The sequence below is a fragment of the Mercenaria mercenaria genome, chromosome 18 (genome assembly GCF_021730395.1).
Source record: "Mercenaria mercenaria strain notata chromosome 18, MADL_Memer_1, whole genome shotgun sequence".
Taxonomy (NCBI): domain Eukaryota; kingdom Metazoa; phylum Mollusca; class Bivalvia; order Venerida; family Veneridae; genus Mercenaria; species Mercenaria mercenaria.
Window position 1 is genome coordinate 61,252,767 of NC_069378.1, and position 21,013 is coordinate 61,273,779.

At 31.0% G+C, this 21,013-nt stretch overlaps 1 protein-coding gene across 1 annotated transcript in view; it reads left to right on the forward strand.

Moving 5' to 3' along the window:
• Positions 1-2,355: 2,355 nt before the first annotated feature.
• Positions 2,356-21,013, forward strand: part of LOC123537760 (MOXD1 homolog 2-like) — a 37,067-nt gene continuing 18,409 nt past the window's right edge. The window contains exons 1-6 of the mRNA XM_053530371.1: positions 2,356-2,512; positions 4,953-5,148; positions 6,312-6,444; positions 7,361-7,450; positions 8,495-8,674; positions 9,850-10,016. Of these exons, the coding sequence (XP_053386346.1) occupies positions 2,499-2,512; positions 4,953-5,148; positions 6,312-6,444; positions 7,361-7,450; positions 8,495-8,674; positions 9,850-10,016 (780 nt within the window). The 5' untranslated portion in view covers positions 2,356-2,498. The remainder of the gene's footprint in view (positions 2,513-4,952; positions 5,149-6,311; positions 6,445-7,360; positions 7,451-8,494; positions 8,675-9,849; positions 10,017-21,013) is intronic.

A 21,013-nucleotide genomic window follows, 5' to 3' on the forward strand; every position in this document is an offset into this window, starting at 1 on the left:
TCACGACAGACTGAGTTTGTTCATAATAAGTTTATAAGCAGACCTGTGTATTATTCATAAACATTAAATGAATTAAACGATCCCAAACGACTTGAAAATATCACAACAAGAGCCATTATTTTGTAAAAGGGGCACACCTTCAACTGACAGTTATTTTGAAATCTTTTAAGAATATTCACTCGTAAATAATTTATATAAAACATAAAAGCAGCTTAAATTTCTACAAAGTATAAAATATCTATTTTTTTTTTTTTTTTTTTTTTTTTTTTTTTTTTTACAAAACCACTGTTGACTGAAAGATATTTTGAAAATTCGTATTTGCGTAAATCATGCAGACCATTATGGCTGACGGTAGATAAAATGTAAATGTACTTTATTTTAGCTAAAGGCAACTATATCAACTTAACAGTTTAAACAACAAAGATAGGACTTCGTTTTTTTAAGAAAAAAATGTAAGGTCACCTTTTTTTCTTTTTTTTTCATTTTGCCACATGCTTAACACAGTTATTGTTTATCTGTCATGTTGAACTTAGATTGTATGCTAATGATTTTTTCATGTTCTACCTACTGTAACTTACAACAAGCCCCTTTAAACGACTGTTAACGTTTTCCCTACAAAGGATTTTTTTTTCAAATACGTATGTTTTGAACTTCGCTCTTATTATTTTATTCCTTTACCTACAGATCTTTGCGAAGTGTCCCCAATACAATACAATGCAATGCAATGCAATGCAATGCAATGCAATGTATTGCAATGCAATACAATACACAATACACAACACACAACACACAACGCAACGCAACGCAACGCAACGCAACACAACACAATACAATACAATACAATACAATACAATACAATACAATAGGGTTATTATAACAGCAGCTTGATCTGGGATGCAGTATTCGGCTCGAGTGGATTTTTCCAGATCGGATCTCACGAGGCGCGCAAGCGCCGAGTGTGATCCGACCTGGCAAAATCCACGAGAGCCGAATACAAAGTCCCAGATCAAGCTACTGTTATAATGACCCTTTTATTATATACCTTTACCATTTTGATTCTTGTTTTGTTCTTGAACGAAATCTTTATTGTTTATCATATTAAATGGAGCTTACTGAAGTTTTTATGTGCGCTATTTATAGAAATGTGTCGGGTCATGCATATTAATGAAAATAGTCCGGCAGCATACAATACGGAATTTAAAAGGTTCAATACGGAATTTTTGCCTGTCTGTTCATATTTAATTGTGAAATACAAGCCGATTTTTTACAGAATTTATATAGGTATATAATAAAATACAATATTTCATTATTCCATTAAGGTTACATAACAGTATCTACAGACAATATAATAAATATAACAGATTTAGCATTAATTTGAAAATTAAAAATATGATGAAAAATCATCAGTTTTATGACGCTTTATATATTTTATCATTATTATCTGTATTTGAACTTTGATTATTGTTTTACTTATGGTTTTATTATATAAGCCTTTGCTAATTTACAGAAAAACTTCTACATATTTGTGAAAATATTATTTCTAGAGATTCAAGACATTTTGTCAGATAAAAACAGTATATTCATTGCCAATCACTAGACAGTAGACATCATTACAGCATAGCATCTAAAATGCACCTTAACAAGTCTTTTCCAATGTAAAATACATGTAATAGCTCAATACACCAATTTGCCAAATATGTTTTTCTTTGTATTCTTCAAAACAGAAACATTTGTTTGTAAATTTCACCTGTATATCTAGTATCAACATAAAAAATAAAACATCCCATTTTCCGGTTGAAGGTTGCCCGTATTCATCATAGTTCTTATTAAGTTATCACAATCGTAGATTACCTGACCCAAATGACCCGCTATGTCCGCTAAGGCCATTCCGTAAATTATAGTTAGTTACTTCAACCGCTGACTATAGCAAGTTTTCTTATTTTCTGAGAATAGTGTACCATTGGAACCAACTTCTCCCCAATGTCGCCCATCTCCCTACCCTAGAGCAGTTCAGTGCTGCAGTTTTCAGTCAAGTTTTAATCTTTTTATATTACCAAATTTATTTTTAGTTTCTTCCACTGTTAATTTTTTTAACACTATATTCTTTCTCTTCTTGATTTTGACGCGCAAAACTTCTACGTTCCCGCAAGGGGTTTTACGTGTTAAATCTGTTACTGCTATTATATGTAAATGTTTTATGCTAGTGAGAATTCGGTAATCGTTCTGTAATTATAGGCAAAGTAGCCTAAATGCCATAGTAAGTAAACAGAAATACAGCGCTTTAAAAACAAACTTATGAATGCAAATCCTACCTTCTTTTAACGTATAATTATTTCAAAACTTTATCCCCCAGTTCAAATTGTATGACATTCATTTTTTATTCGAGCTTTCTCATCCGAGACGTACTTATACCCTGATCTACCTGATATTTTCTATTCAAAGCGCGATATCTGCAAAGCGGCATAAGATCGAAAAAATATCACGGAGTTAATACAAACATGGCTAATTTCATGTAAGTAAATTATCTATCTTAACAACAATAGTTTATGTGTGATATTATAATATTATTTGTCTCACACCATGTGAGTTAAATTTCTCAAATTTTGATTTATAAATTGTCAAACGTACGTTTAAACAACAGCACATACCTTTGCTTAAATGTTAGTATATGTCGAACATCGGACAATAATATCATTACATTAACAAATACTAAATTTTATTTTATGCTAACTAATTAAATACTGTATTCTATCAGTTAAATATTTTCATATCGCATCACTCACAATGTGAAAATATGAAATCTATATTTTCACACTGTGAGAGATATAGCTCCGATCTACTTGTACATTGTGTATGAATTTTAAATTATTTGCTTAAAACAGGATGAAAATTGTAGCCGCACTTTGTTCATTATAGTATATTTCTCGATTCAAATTATTTTACTTAATGAGAATTTCATAACGTTATGCAGCAAAAAATAAAATAAAATGTAACTTTATTTTGTGTGCGTCTTTCTAACGTCACAACACGTCTGACGTCATGTCTGTTTACGCGCGCCTGTTTCCCACGCTCAGATTAAAATTTGTTGCAAAATGCACACCTCAACGCAATTAAGCATAAAATAAAAAGAAAATTTGTTTCTTTTTTGTGAATATGGAATATATCTCAGCTTGAAAAGAGAAAATTTTCACATTTTCACTCGCGCTACGCGCTCTGAAAATATTTGAAATTTTCTCAGTGAAATATATTCCATATTCATTCAAAACAAACAAATATCCCCTATATTTCATACTTTAAACGACGAGCGTGCATTACTAAATTAGTATTTCCCATTTGTTTTGAAATTAAGTAGGTATATGCATGCAATGTTATATTTTTTTACATTAAAGGTGATAAAGAATTATATTTCATTTTGTATTTTCTTTTTATATATGATGCAGCTTAGCATCATTATAAGTTTATTTTATTTTTCACATGTAAGTGTTGTTTTTTTTTCTAATTAAAGCCATGTCCTATTTTTCTTGGCATGTTATCAGTGATTTTTTTTATTTATAATTGAGCCGTGCCATGAGAAAACCAACATAGTGGGTTTGCGACCAGCATGGATCCAGACCAGCCTGCGCATCCGCGCAGTCTGGTCAGGATCCATGCTGTTCGCTTTTAAAGCCTATTGGAATTAGAGAAACTGTTAGCGAACAGCATGGATCCTTACCAGACGGCGCGGCTGGTCTGGATCCATGCTGGTCGCAAAGCCACTATGTTGGTTTTCTCATGGCGCGGCTCATATGTTCATTTAAATGAGCAGAAAAAAATACAAGGCAGACAGATGTTTCAAGAAAGATAGTAACAAACTATTTGTACACTTTAATAACGTTTTTAGATGACAATGTAAAATTTAATAGCGCAATTCGGTTGTTAAAGAACATTGATCAATTCTCTATTCATGCCGCATGAAACTTAAAAGAGTCCATATTCTGACAGTGCATAAGTTAACTGGTGCAAATATTACGTTTTTTTTTTGGTCGTTTTTATTTTTCTCAAGATAGCATCTATGGTTATTTATGGAATAATCCTGGCGCCAGCAGGGAGATTTGTAGGAACTCGTACGTATGACTAACTAATTAACCGTTCATACGTACGACTTACCAACATATGGGTATGACCAACTAACTCATACACGTGACTTGCTAACTCATAGGAGTTACTATATCATGGACTTACTACAAATTTCTCTGCTGGCACTGAGTGGGAAAGCACAAATGAACTAAGGCACATCTCGAAATAGTCATGAAGGTGAACTTCTAGAGTACTGAAAATTTTATACAATTACTTTTAAGCTGTTCACAGTCTGATATGTTCAGTACATATATGCTATCATTTGCCAATGCTTCAACCTTTATTTATTCTGCTAGGTAGAAGGGTTTTGCTAGACCATGTTTTATTCACAAAATAATTAAGTGGAATGTTTATCGGTGCAGCAGTAACAAATTGCTTTTGGCAATAGTTTTCACGCTCCTTTGACGTTTTTTTTTGACGCAATTTTTAGCACAATCTTTACTACTGCGACGCCCCAGGTTCAATTCCCAACTCGGACATGCGTTTTCTAGATTTGGCATTTTTAAGATATTTCAGAAACAAAAATTAATGTTCTTACTTTCATACCATGACAAAAGTACAATTTTAAAGAACCTTCATTTTTCGCCAAAATCTGGAGATAAGTGCCTTATTTTTTCTTTTTTTCCCCCTAGATGTTTTCACCTCTAATAGAGTTTATAGTGCCAAATTGTCAGTCTTGTCAAACTTTGCGTCATATATCAGGCCTGAATAACACTTGGCGATTTCTCGAGATATTCATGTTTATATCATGTTAATTGTAGCTAGAGTTAGCTCTGCATAGCGGATCTACTGTTGTTTTTCTCTAGATAATTAACAATGTCTTAATTTTATTTCAGTTTGAGTGTGGTCTGTACAGTGGTTCTGCTGCAACTGGTGCAAAGTTATCGGGATTTCCAAAGCAATATTCCAAATGGTGTCAAAGTCCCCAATCCTTGTAGCCCAACCGAATTTTGGGAGGGGGTCGGGCATCTAGTAAAGGGTGGTGGAGGACCTAGAAACCCATTCGGAGTCCTCTTTAAGGAGCAAGGATACGTAAGTACTGTTCTTTTAAACAGTTATTAAAACAAGGACTCATATGCTTTAAAGTAAAATTAACGATTTAGACTAAAAAATTTAAATGCTCTGAGAAACATTTATTTCTGTTGACGTAGTCAAACAAATTAAAGGCAATATTTCAGTGATATAATTGGAGATTTCCGCACTTTTTTTTGTTTAGCATGTTAAACTTACAGTGTCTTACTCATCATAAATCATAGGTCAATGCGAACCTCTAGGGGCGGTCCCGTGTCTCTAAAGGCTTGACTGCATTTTATATAATATTCCATGCTTTATTGAAAATAATTTTGACATATGTCTTCAAAATAATTTTCACAGCCAGGGAGAAATATCCCTCAACCGCACATAAATGTCGCGCAATTGAATCAAATCATAAAGAAAATATCTGTTAAAAATTTTCTTCTGAAAGGGAAATAGCATAAACTTTAAAGTAAATAGATGTACCCGAAACTGTTAGGCTTTGTTACATGATGGGTAGTAAGACAATGGCTTAAACCGAGTCTGCAATTTTCACTGTTTGCCTTGTTCCTGGTGCTTCCGAGGGATCTACTTTTCAGATTTTATTAACTTCTCAACAGCGGGTGTTAAGAGCTGTGTGGCGGCCGTAAAAAGCCGGCCCGACTTCATCTAAGTGTTGGTATATATCCAGGTCCTTCGGGGTCATTGATTTCAACTCATTTAGATTTGAAGATTGAAAACTGCTTAAGCCGGTGCTGTGGCGGCGGGGGTGGGGGGGGGGGGGGGTGTGCGTGAGCAGTCTTGTATTTTCCATTTCTTCTCATGAACATACTCAATCAAGCCGAGTCTGCAATTTTCACTGTTTGCCTTGTTCTCTGTGCTTCCGAGGGATCTACTTTTCAAATTTTATTTCATTTATACCAATATCACGTGTTTTATGCCTCCAAAAATAATAGATACGTATAATTATTTGTACTGATATCTGTTGCCTGATGGATTCGGCAATAGTCGGGTGAAGTCGTTATTTTCCGTAACGTGATCGGAACTTTCAGTCTATGGACGGCATGATACATAGATTAAAAAAAAAATGATATAAAGGGTCTGGCAAAAATTCTTTCAGGATCCTTCTACGTTAAAAGTAATATTTTGTTTATTTATGCACAATACTCTAAACATTACAGACGTGGACAAAGACGGTTTGTAATGCAGACTCGGACATGGACGGCAGAACAAATGGTGAGGAACTTGGGGACCCTAACTGCGACTGGAAAAAAGGGGAAACTCCTGAATATAGCACCGGGCTGTCACACCCAGGTAAGTGTATCTGAATATAGCACTGGACTGTCACACCCAGGCAAGTGTCTGTTCACAGTGGATTTATAAGAAAAGTGTTCGGCACTCTAAAACGTTTATTTTAATTCTTCTTTGTGATGCTTAAAATTCAGTTTTTAGCTCGACTATTCGACGAATAGGGGAGCTATCCTACTCGCGTCGGCGTTAGCGTGAGCGTCACACAAATGTTAAAGTTTGCGTACCACCCCAAATATTTTCAAATTCCATGAGATATTGCTTTCATATTTTGCATACTTGTTAACCATCATGACCTCAGTCTGTAAAAAGGAGGAGGCAACTCTATCAAGCATTTTGACTGAATTATGCCCCCTTTTCGACTTAGAATATGCTTATTGTAATGTTAAAGTTTGCGTACCAACCCAGATAATTTCAAAGTCCATTGAGATATTGCTTATTACACTCTTTTTCCGTCGAGCTAAAATAAAGAATACATGTACGCTAAACATGTGTGCCCTATATGATCAGACTTATCATTGCAATCTGACTTAAGTACTTGATCTTCTAAACGAAGATCTGAGAACGACCCATTCACATACGTCTTCTGTATATTTTGGATTTCCAGTATTGCTATTTTTATTTTAACCAATCAGACGACTTGTTCGAATGTCAAAGAGTCGGAAACATGGCCTACCGACTGAGCTAACCGGTTATCTGACATATTACGACAAAAGAATTATAAATATCAAAAGTCAAGGCTACAGGTAGATTTGCAAAATGTTGTAAGGTAATCTCTGATTGGCTAGCGAAAGGGTCATCAGAACGAGGCTATGAATAAGTCGTTCTCAGATCCTATGCGTAGCGTAATAGGAGATGTACTTTAGTCAGATTGACTATCACTGTGAACCTGTAGATTAAAGTATTTCATTTTTGCTATCAGGTATCTGTGAACCTTATGATTCGGAGGATTGCAAGGACGTCAACTCCTTCCTAGATTGTTCGGAATTCAAATGTGATTCTATTGACGAAGGTGAGAATACTGTAGATTTAACGAAGACAGTAAATGAGCCGCACCATGAGAAAACCAACATAGTGCATTTGCGACCAGCATGGATCCAGACAACCCTGCGCATCCGCGCAGTCTTGTCAGGATCCATGCTGTTCGCTAGAAGTTTCTCTAATTGCAATAGGCTTTGAAAGCGAACAGCATGGATCCTGATCCGCACAGTCTGGTCTGGATCCATGCTGATCGCAAAGCCACACTGTTGGTTTTCTCATGACGCGGCTCAAATTACTTACAATACAAAGACAAGAAAAGCATACATTTGAAGCAAGCACAATGTTCATATAATATATTATGACGAGACTTCCATAAACCTGTTTTCATTTTCGACTAAAGTTTGACATTTTGTCCGTCTATGTGTGCAGGATGTAGGTTCAAGGAAATAGAATGCAAATCTATGACTTCCGGTGTCACAAACCTGTATTAAATCCTTATCAAATCAGTATCATAAAGTTCATTCAGATGTTCATTTCTAACTTAACATCCTGTATACATGTTTTTATTTGGCGTGTAAACCGAACTGTATATTGTGTATCAATTAAATACTTTTATTACACACTAACACCTAGTCTAGTATTTATTTTAGTAAACACAACATGAAAATGTCACACTACTACTAATAAACTTTGATAATGTGGCAGTTGAGTCCAATAAGTCCAGGGATGTTCAAAGATAATCCGTCATAGATCTATTGTAAAGCAAATATTGGATTTACCTGTATTGGAAAATAAACAGTGTCGATTGGATTTAGGTCAACTGCCACATTATCAAAGTTTATTAGTAAAACGCTTGAAGTTTATTTAACAAATGTTTCGTCACTTTTTATGTTGACCTAAGCCCTTAGACTGCAATTAAATTATATATATATATATTTTGCGAAGTCATATGTATCTTTGATGAGGTATTAAATTAATATCTAATGGTGAAGTAGTTTAGTGAAAGAATAACATAGTACATCTTAATATAGCCACCCATTCTGTATTTTCGGTTTTCTATTACTGTTTGCTACAGATACATTTTCCTATGACGTCCGCCTTACAACTTCCTCTGTTCCGGCCGAGAAGACGACGTACATATGCCAGGTGTTAGACCTTCCGTCAGACGGGGATTACCACTTAGTAGCCACCACACCTTTTATTGACAACAAGAATGTTATGCATCATGCAATTGTCTACGGTTGCTCTGACAGTGGTAAGAAACAAATTCGTAATAGTTTATGCATATGATGTTAAGATATGATATGACTATTTATCTATATTCTTTTATAAACCGCCAATCAACAGTTGTTCTGCCTGCCCCGTCAATAGCCAAGATACAGTCAATAGTTTAGAAATTGCTATGACACACTTAATGTTGAACTAAAGCCCAGTAAATATCATCATCTATGGACCAGGTAATAATATTCTACGGCCCTGTACTTCATTTTATTGGTGGGGAAAAATAACATAGTATGTTTTAAGTAAATGGTAAATCAGATAAGGTTATGCATGGAAACTTGTGAATATGTTTCCTGATAAAGCTGAGGAGCAGCATTATGTGTGCAAGTACATGTACCTGATTTTTCATCCGACAACATGTGTATTTTTCAAGTCTTAATGGTCCCTTTATGAGCATTGTCGATTTTTTTTAAAAACTTGTTTGTTCTCAGAATGCTACTTTTATACAAAGACAATGTTCCCTGTCATTGTTTTAAATGCGTCAAGCATTTTCTCAAGGTGACAAGTTAATCGAGCTCCTTTTACAAGTAACTAAATCTTACAGCACTTTATAGTAGTCTGCAAGCCAGATAATCTTGCCTTAGATCACGCATATTGTCGTTATCAAGAGGTGCCTTTACAAGAGAGAAAAACCTGTGCTATTAAAAATTTATTTGACCTGTCAAAAAATGGACCCGGCTTTCATTATATTCTGTTCGAGCCTATATAAGATTAAGGGAACATGTTTTGACAGGTCAATTAAATTGTACAATAGCAATGAAATTACTTGTTTTATATATCTATGCTCAGGGCTGGACGTTAACGCTTGCATCATTAAAAAGTCTAAATTAAACGAACACTTTTTTACACGTTTTATGCCTGAATATTATGAACACACGTGTGTTTCCTGTTATAGCATGTACAGAATCTCTCGTGATACTTTGATGACAAACCAATCTATCTGGAATTTGCGGGTGCTATAGCATGAAAAAATAAGCTCTTTATTTAACGTGTTCTTTCATTCAAATTCATTTTGAAACTTTCGCACAAAACATAAAGAAACAAAAGATACGTACATGAACTTTTTTCGTAACATCGTATGCACATCATGCATAGGGCATGATTTTCAAGGGAACTTTTTGAGCCTTCAGACTGTTTATTTTCTTCCAGCAAACATCGAGCCACGTCACCTTTCGGCGTCTCAGTGCTTTATGAGCAGGATCGATGGCTGTGATGATATTATAGCTATCTGGGCAATAGGGGGCACTGGAGTCTGCTACCATAAGAACGCTGGGTTTAGGGTTGGAAAAAATGGCTATAAGAGAGCAGTGTTAGAGGTATTGAAACTTTTTGTTTGACAACCGTTTGCATTATTAATTGCAATATATTAATTAATATGAGTCAATGATTATAAAAAAGCAGTGTTAGAGGTATTTAAACTTAATTGTTTGACAACTGTTTGCATGAAATATTGCAATACATTAATAAAGCTGTGACTGTAATTTTGGGGTCAAATTTGAATGTATTGTCTAAAATCTATCTTCATTACAAAGTGCATGCAAACGATTATGTAACACTTACCTGCAACAGAACACTTGAAAAGGGCAATAAGAATGAAATGTTACAGGTATTAGAAACCTTTTGCATCATAGATTGCAATACATTAACATCTATCACAGTTTAATCTTAAGTTAAGAAGGCATATTTTTATAACTTTGCACAACAAATAATGTTACGTTAACTCTAAAAGCATTATTGCTTGTCTGTTTAAGGCATAATTAAAGAATCATATTTTATGCAGTATTAACCAAATTCAGTTGGTATAAAAAAATTAATCTGTGTATTATAGTTTACTTAAGGATTGGATTTTTTGGATGGTTTGACGGGTAGAAAACTTACTGTGCCTTTTTGCAAATCCACGAATCTCGCTAGTGATTCGTGGATGATTTTCAAGAAGTCCCAATCTGGTTAAATAAACAGCATTAATATCTTACATTTCCATTTGCAAATGTTTGCTACAATAAAATAAGTTTTATTCTTTCCTTGAGTACCAAAAAATCAAAATAAATGTCAAGCCATCGATGTTTTCAACATCTAAATAGGACCGTCAAAAATGCCTGTCCACGTTAAATCGTAATTCGAAAAAAAATCTACAGTTCCAGATTTTTATTCAAATGCTTTGAAATGCAGTAAAAATCACAAAGTCACGTTGATTCAGTTTTTATCTTTTCCGTTACTTAAATAAATGTGTCTGATATTGAAAGATTTTTATCGAAAGTTGACATTTTGATCATTATTTATTGTGTGTGAATGGCGTCTAATGGCGCGGTGCAGTCTTAATAATGCACTATTGCTTTAAATAACTAAGATAAAGTGTAACAGAAGTAGTATAGTAATTGTTTGTGCGAGCTCAATTCTGACCCCCCTGACCCCTTGACCCTATTCTATAAGCAGACTTTAATCTTGCCCTAAACTTAGAATACTAACTTGCTACCCTTGATACCTGAAAATCTTTTAAATCTTTAGTTAAACCGAATGAAAACCTTTGGTTTAACCAAAAAAAGATTTAGTCTTTGGTCCGGACTGACCCCTTGACCCTATTCTAAAAAATCCAATGCCGGACAATTTAAAACCAAAAAATAAACAACTTTTCATAGTACTTTATGAAAACCTATAGTAAAATATGATTAAAGATAATTTTAAACACTTCCACCAAATATTTGCCAAAATCCTGCCAAGTGGCAGCAATGTGGCAGTCGCTGCCAACTTGGCAAACTTTTGGCAGATTATTTTTATTGATAAAATGTAAAGGTATTTGATTTTATTTTCAATTAGTAAGTATATTATTAGGGTACACATAGTAATTAAAACTTTAATTAAAACTTTAATTAAGCTTTTAATTAACCCTTTAATCCAAAAGTCTGCTTCTACCAGAGGATATAGGTTCATCCGATATGTAGAATCTAATGTAACTACCTATCAAAAGCATAAATGTTAATTCTGTAGATGCTGAATCGTCATACGGGTGAATATCAAACATTGTTCCTTGTTTTAGATAAATTTTAATTTTTTTCTTATACATAGATATTAACTTATCAGTGTCAAAGTCCTCAGCTGCCTCAGCTGTTATATTTACATTATCAAATATATCAAATAAAACATCATCCTGAGGCCTATCATTCCGCCACCTAAATATAAAATGTGATATTGGGCTTTTAGTCGGTTTATACGGTTCACCCGGAGAGCTCGCACCCTTTAATAAAATCTTAATATCTATTATATAAGTTCCGGTTTTTCCGACTATAAACACACCACTCAAAAGCATATCTAGTACATCTATTTTATATTGTTGGTTTATGCTTATAAAATCTTTATAATCTAAGATAATTCCAGGTCTTATTTCAAATATATTTAAATAGTTCAGATCGGCCATATTTTTATATGTTGAATGTATCCAGGCACCACGACGGTCAAAATACTTTTTCATTTGTATGTAATCAAAAGTATGATTATAATAGTATTCAAAGAGAAACACTTCATGTTTTACTTCCTCTACCCTTTTTTCTATTTTTCTGTCTTTCTTTTTAAGTTTAAGAATTATTTCAGCTAAATCATCAACTCGTTTTGTTGTAGCAACTTCAGAAGCAGATAAATTGTCAACAACGCCTTTTGTTCTAGCTAATTGTGTTTGTTGTTTTCAGAAAACATTTTTTACTTTTGTAATTTCTTGGGTATTAGTGGTAATTTCTTCGACATTAGCGGTTATTGCTTTAGTATTAGCAGTAATTACTTGGGTATTAGCAGTGATTGATTCTCCTTGTTTATCTGATATTTTAACTACAGAGTCCAAATCATTTATTATTTTTTTAATTTTATCATTAATTTTATCATTAATTATCTTAATTGCTTCTTCTTGTTTAGCTGATATTTCAACTACAGAGTCCAAATCATTTGTTATTTTTTTAATTTGATCATTAAATTCTTTAATATCTTCTTGTAATTTTTTTGTAATATTACTTAATTCTGCATATTTTAAATTATGACGGTTGTCAACAATACTAATCCAATTTCGAATTTGTTTTTTAAAGTCATCTATTTTAGAATTAATTTCTTTTTTAAGGTTATCTAATGCTGTATCATGATCATCACCTCTTTGTGAAGCTGCCTTTTCCAATTCAGATTTATATTCTGCAAATTTATTTGAAAATGTATCGAGTAAATCTTGATTTCCTTTTGTCATTTCAGTATTTAGTTTATTTATTTCTGTTCTGATTTCTAACTGATACATATTTTGTAACTTTTTCTCAGCTTCAATAATCTTGTCTTTTAGTTCTTCATGTTTAATCATACTATCTTTTAATTCTTGAACTTGAGTGAATAAAATGTTTAAATTAACTCGAAATACTTCTTTTATGTTGTCATCTGTCAAATCAGATTTCTCTTCAAGTTCTTTAATAGAATCAACCATAGCTTTCATTTCTTCTTCAATTTTACCTTGTAATTGATTAATTAATAATGAATTCTTTTTAAAATCTTTTGTTAATTCTTCAATATTCTTTACTTCTACTTCTAGTGTTTGTTTTATACTTTTGATGTCTTCAAGTTTATAGTCATCTATTACACTTTGAATTTTTTTATACACAAACCGTCTTGGAACTGCATCGTTGGGTTTATCTGGATTTCCTAGGTTGATTATTTCATTACCTCCCATATCTAATGCTCTGTTCATTGTGTTATCAAGTTCCTTATATTCTGTGAAGATACGATTCCGTTTCCTTTTAAGCTTTTTGAATTGCTTTTTAGTAGCATAATCACTTAAATCAATATCAAATTTAACTTTACTTATACTGTCAGGTTGATTAATTTGTTTTACATCATTAAAAACTCCCATTATATAATTATTATATATTACCAGTAAAGTTTTTTCTAAAAACTTCCTTGGTTGTCAATATATAAGAAATTATATTTTTGATTTGTTGCATTAGCAAAAGTATCACGATCTATATTTTGTTCATCACAAATCCTATTATTTTCCATTTTACCTGGACTTTCAAATAAAATATAATGTGAACAGTTAATTCGAATATCTTTTGGTGTTTTATAGTAAGACTGACTTAAATAAATAACACAACAGTTTTTGTGACGTCCTTGAATAAAGTATTTTGTTATTTCATTTTGAACTTTTTTATCTTCACATACAAAATCATCAAATATTACTACTTTTTGTTTTTCTGATTCAAGATTTTCACAAGGTTCAATTTGGTTGGGATCAGCTGAATATTCAAGTATTTCATTTGGATCTACTTTAATTTTTTTTGCAATTTGGTTTAAATTGTTAATTAAATCCTGATATTTAGATTGTTCTAAGTTTTTAGCATACAAGTATAATTTATCATAATATATAAGAGGTTTTCGAAGTATATGCATTAATGTATTTGTTTTTCCAGATCCAGAAGATCCACATATTAACATTCTAAAACATGAATCTGGCATAAAAGGATAAAATTGTTTAAAGTTATTGGATTTATCATTTTTTGTATCATAATTTGGAATTTCCATTTATATAATATTACATTATTTTACATTATTTTACAATATCTTACATTATCTTACATTATTTTACATTATTTTACATTATCGTACATTATTATATAAATGCAATCAAAACTTAATGAAATGATAATAAGAAAAAAATTAGTCGGGCAAAAGATGAGAGATCTTAGAGAAGAAATAATGAGAGAAAAAATAAGAAAAGCTACAAATCGGGATATGTATACTGAAATTTATAAGCCAATTACTGAAAAAATAGAAAGTCAAAAAGAACAATTATCAAGTCAGTTAAAAGCATTACCTGGAATAAAACAACAATTAGCGTTACTAGGTGATGAAATGAAAGACATACAAACATACCAGGGTGTACCACAACTATTCCAAGAACCGTCAATTACATGGTCTCCTGAAGATGTGGCGAGGGAATATAAAAAATACAGGGAAATAAACAAAGAACCTACTGAAAAAGAAATTAAAAAAGTACTGAAAGATTATGAAAGAGAACAAGCTTTAAAATCGGCTTCACCAATAGATTGGGGAGATGAATCTGTTGGACGGGTTTCTCAAGATGAACTTAAAAGATTAGAAGATTATGGAAGAAAAAAGATGGGAATAACTGAAACAACTGATGATACAACTAAAGATACAATTGAAGAATCAGAAGAATTGGGAGCAAGACCAAAAGAATTTACAGTTAATTTTAATAAATATATTGATTTAGGTCTTTTAGATGAAAAACAATATAACACACCACAAGAAGTGTTTGATTTTTTTCACACTGAATCTGAAAATCCTGATGAAAAAATGACTAGAAAAGAAGTAGAGGATATCATAGAAAATGTATCAGAGGATATAAAAAAATTGGGTAATGAATCTGGTGCAATAACTAGAAAGAAAAACAAAACAAATTTAGATCTGAAGCGAAAGGAAGCAATTATAGCTAAGTCGGATAATTTAAGAAAATACAGAGACGTAATCAACTATATTCTAGAAACAAAAAAATATACAGGAAAAGGAATAAGATATCATAACCCATATAAAGTTTCACCGAATGGACAATATGGTAATTTAATTATTAACTTAAATAAACTTTATGGTCAAAACAAATTAATTGCTAAGGATAGAATAACTGGAAAAGAAGTAATTAACACTAAAGTAGATGATGATTTAATTGATTTGATTAATAAAAGATATAACAATAATAAAAAGCATTCAATTCATTCAAGAAAAATATTCAAAGAATTAACAGAAAAATCAGGATTACCTATCAATAAAAGATCTATGAAATTTAAAAAAGTAATTAGGGGACAAGGTTATGACGTTTGTCCGTGTAATCCAAAAGAATTGGTTAATGACTTAGAGTTAATTTGTGGTTCAATTAATGCTGGAAATAATAATGAAGAACTAAAAAATGAAGGTATTAGAATAATTGATGAACTATTAAAAATGAATTCTCTTTTACCAGAACAACATGAAATGTTATATAAAAATTATTTTTCTTGAATATATAAATGGAACAAAAAATAGTATTAAGTTCTGAAACAGTTAAAGATAATAACAAAAATACTCCGAGTGATTTTACAATCAGATTTAGTCGTTCTTTAATTTAGATAAAAAAAAACTTATGTTGTTGGTTTGGATAGTATTAACACTATGACCTACTCTTGGCATAATATTAGTGATGAATATGACAATAAAAGAATTCGTTATCATAATGTAAGGATTGGAAAGATATTATATTTACAAATGGTTCTTACAGTTACACAGATATTAATAATTATATTAGGGAAACATTAATAAGTAATGGTGATTTTGAATTTAATAAATCAGAAATTGCTCCAATAAGTTTGGAATTTGATTTAAGTAGTTTTAAGATTTTGATTTCAATTACAGATAATTTTAAGTTGGATTTGGAAATATCAAATTTTCATACATTGCTTGGATTTGAGAAAAAAAAATTAGACAAAAATGAATGGGGAACTAAAACACCAAATATAACTAACTCTGTGGATACAATTTATATTCATTGTGATCTTATTGATAATTCACTTGTTGATGGTAATTTCAGTGATATTATCTATGCTTTAAGTACTGCAGATTTAACAAGAGCTTATCCATTTACAAAAGAACCACAAAGAGTTGGATATTCTGAAATTAATAAATATATTATAAATTCAATTAGAATATATATTACAGATGTATTTGGTAGAATAATTAATTTTAATGAGGTTGAAACAAGTTTTACATTAATATTAAAAGAAATTAATTAAAACTAAAGTTTTAAAACTTTTATTATGAAATTATAAATTTTAGTTTTATATAATGTACAAAAAAGTTTATGACAAAAATAAAGGAATATTTATTTATGTTGATGCTCACACGGGAGAAGAAAATATACGCGGAACAGGTATCTTTGACACTTTAACGAAATTGCTTTCAAGCGGAGTTGCATCTTCAATTAGCACAGCTGGAAAAAAAGCTTTGGAAACAGCAGGAAAAGCAGCACTTGAAAGTGGAACAAAAAAGGTTGGCACAGAAGTTGGAAATTTAGCTGCAGCAAAGCTTGTTGAAAAACTTAAAAAGAAACCTGCTCCAGCAGTTGGTAATTTAATTGCCAAGGAATTACAAGAAAAGAATAACAGTAAAAATAATAAGGAGGAAAATATTAATATAAGATTAAATAGATTATTGTCAGGATCTGGGACTTTAGCTCGTGCTGGAACTTCAGCTCAACAAAAACGTATTAACAGATTAATTTATAAAAACTAAAGTTTTAACTTTAATAAAAAATAAAATAAAAAACTAAAATAAAAACTACAATAAAAAAAATAAAATAATATATAATACATGTTTAGAACAAAAGAATATTGTGAAAGATATGAATTAACTCCTATTCAATTAGATACAGCTTTAATATCTGTTTTGGGAAATAATGTTAAGCAACAAAAAAACGGATATCACTTTACAATTAATGATAGAAGTTCATATTTTGATTGGTTTAATGGTTATTTTGAAGTAAGTTTTAAAGTAAATAAGCTTGCTAATGGTAATAATTATGCTGATGGAGATCAAATTGCTCTAATTAATAATGCAGCTTCATTAATTGATCAATTAGTGGTTAAACAAAATGGAAAAATTGTTTATGATTGTAATAATTTATACAAAGTAATAAATGTAAAGAATCTGGTTGAATTGTCTGAGGATTATGCAAAATCAACTGGAACAAATGAGTTTATTTATTTAGATACTACTGATACTGCTGCTGTTGCTGATAATTCAGGTTTTAAATTTAGAAAGGAATTAATCGAAGGTGGTAATGAGGTAAATGCTAAGATTCCATTAAATAATTATTCATTTTTTCAGGGTTTAGAAACTAATATTTTACCTCCAAGTCAAATTCAAATAACACTGCAGCTGACAGATGATGATGAATTAATTTTTAGAGCTAATGCTGCTGATCCTGGTAGAGTAATTGTAACAAAATTAATTCTATGGGTTCCACGTTTGGTTTTTAATGAATTTGGGTTTGATCTAATTGCTACTGAAAGATTTAAAAAAGCAAGATGGTCATACCTTCGGGAAATGATAACACAATCAACTGATACACGACAGACGAACATAACTTTTAGAATAAACAGCGTGTAACAAAACCACAACATGTATTTGTTTATTTACAACGACCTGACAAAAGTAATGCACAAAGACAGAATCCACATTTATTAGATACATTTAAAGTTGATGCAGCAGATGATAATGTTTGTACTTTGAGCTCTTGTCGTCTTGAAGTTGGTAATGGTGTTTTTTATCCAGAAACAGAATACACAAGTATATCAAGAATATATGATGATGTAATTAATTATTATTATAAACAAAATAATAAGACTACTGGAAGTCTCTTAAATAGATTTAATTTTCAAAGTTTGTTTGGATTTGTTCATTTTAACTTGGAATATAAAAAGGAAGTAACTACAGAAGATCCTAAGCATATTACATTAACAGCTAAATTAAATGTTCGGCCGGCAGCACATGTCCGTGTTTATGCAATTGTATTGTATGAGGAAACAGTTGAAATAAATACTATTGGAAATGAACTTGTTATTGTTTAAATAAAATAGATTTTAAATATATAATGTTATCAAATTATATTGAATATAAAGTTAACCTTACAGATGGACAAAAGAAAAATTTAGCACAAGCTTATAATAATAAAATTCCACATACTTTTAGATTAAAACATGAACAATTACGTGGAAACTTCCCTTTACTTTTAACAAAACACAAATTAATCAAATTAAAAAAGCTGTTGCAAATAATAAGGGATTAGAAATTACAATTTCAAAAAAACAAATGTCCAGTCAAGGTCAAAATGGTGGATTTTTAGGAGCTTTGGCTGGCTTGTTAGGAAAAACAATTCTTCCAATGGCAGCAAAAATAGCTCCAAAAATATTAGCCCCTCTAGGCATTGGCGCTTTGTCTGGGCTAGCCAGTACTGGTGTTAGTAAAATACTTGGAAATGGTATGATTTCAGTACCTAATGATAAGAGAAATATGATATCACCATATCTTACACCTAATCAAAGAAAGCAATTAGTAGGATCTGGAGTGATTAAATTAACACAAAAACAAAAACAAGACGGTGGGTTTTTAGGTATGTTGGCTGCTAGTCTAGGAATACCTTTGATTACATCTTTGTTAAGTGGTAAGGGATTACAGATTGATTCACAACGAAGACCTTACAGACGAATTCCTATAGTAAAAAAAAAAATAAAATTTATAAACAAACCAATATCTAACTTTGAAATAGAACAATGGGTAAAACAATTAAAAATTAAAAACTTTAGGGGTGTATTTAGTAGAAATAATTTACTAAAATTAAAAGAAAAGGACGAGTGTGGAATTATAAATTTGGACGACTCTACTGGTCCTGGAACACATTGGGTTTGTTACTTAAATAATATGTATTTCGATCCATTTGGACTTCCTCCACCAAAAGAAGTAATTCAGTATATACCAAATGTAAAATACAACAATGTTCAATATCAAGACAAAACAAGTATGCTTTGTGGATATTATTGTTTATTTTTCATTAAAATGTTACAAGATAAAGTACCGTTGTATGATTTATTGTATAAAACACTAAAAATTCATAATCAAAGAGTAAATGAACAAACTATCATAAATTATTTTAACTAATAAGGACATTTATTTAACTGAAATTTAACTGGAATAATTAATATAATGGGAATATTCAATAATATAAATGAAAAAGTAAATAAAATAGAAAGGCAATTAATAAGAAAACCTCCATTGTTTTTAACAAGTTATACCCAAGATACCGATGGTGGATTATTTCAATGGAAAACTGTAAATGCTAGTCCTGGTTTAGTTCAAAAAGGTAATAATGTAAGAATTAATTTTAATTGCATTTTAATTATTCTTGTTGATGCAATTAAATTAGATAAAGGAGAAGCTAAATTACAATTAAAAAATAAAGAAAATGTAATTCTTCAAAGTTACGATGTAAAAAATAACAGAAAAAATGAATCTATTTCTATTAATTATGCAAATGAATTTAAAGTAAATGATGTTATTTCTATTAATTCTTTAAACGTTAAAAATATTCAGTTAACAATTTATGGTTCTATAATTTAATAAAAACTTTAATAAAAACTTTAATAAAAACTTTAATTAATTTAAGAATAAGCTAATGTATCAATACCATTATCAAGAATATATCTTTTATCATCATAACATGATAAAGATGTTTTATTTATAACATAACTGGAAAGATTGTGTTTATTAGAACGAATAACTTTAAAGGTGTGATTACTTTGGGTTGAATTAAACAAAGTATCTTTATAATTTTTATGAACTATTGTTTTCTTAACAACAAGTTTTTTAATTCCTTTACATTTTTTAACGTTAACTTCATTTTCTAATAAATAAGAATACATTTTACTTCTTAATCCGACAAATTCAACAATTACTACACCGGCAGCTTCATCTTTAAATTTTCCAATTACTTTTTTATTATTATCGAAATAAAATTTTGAGTTGTTATCGTAATCACTGTTATCAAATAAATCTTTGTCCTTATAAAAGTCTTTATAGATTAGATTAGATCATTTATTATAGTCTCATCCATTTACATTTTATACAAACATACAAATATAAAATAACACATATCATACAGGTAGATGGCCATTCTATATAGAATTACAAGAGACTACATATGTCTCATACCATACAATGTTACACACGTTCTATGTTTAAATAAAAGTATTGATAAATCACAGTAAAACTACTATAAAAAAAACCTTTGGCAAATAATATATTTTTATGATGTAAGACTGAGAGTGTTTCATGTCCCTGTACGTGTGTTTGTGTGTGCATGTATGTTGTATAAGTGTGGTATGGTGTGATGTATTGTGGTGTGGTATGGTGTGTGTGTGTTGTGGATGTAGTGTGGTGTGATGCGATGTATTGTGGTGTGGTGTGGTGGTGGTGGTGGTGGTGGTGGTGGTGTGTGTGTGTGTGGTATGGTGTGTGTGTGTTGTGGATGTAGTATAGTATAGTGTTATGTATTGCGGTGTGATGTATTGTGGAGTAGTGTGGTGTGTGTGCGGTATGGTGTGTGTGTTGTGGATTTAGTGTAGCATGGTATGATGTATTGTGGTGGTGTTGTGATATAGTGTGGGTGTATGCATAGTATATACGTACAATAAAGTATTATCTCTGAAATGAATGAGGTAAAGTAATATTTAAAATGCTAAAATACATTTTC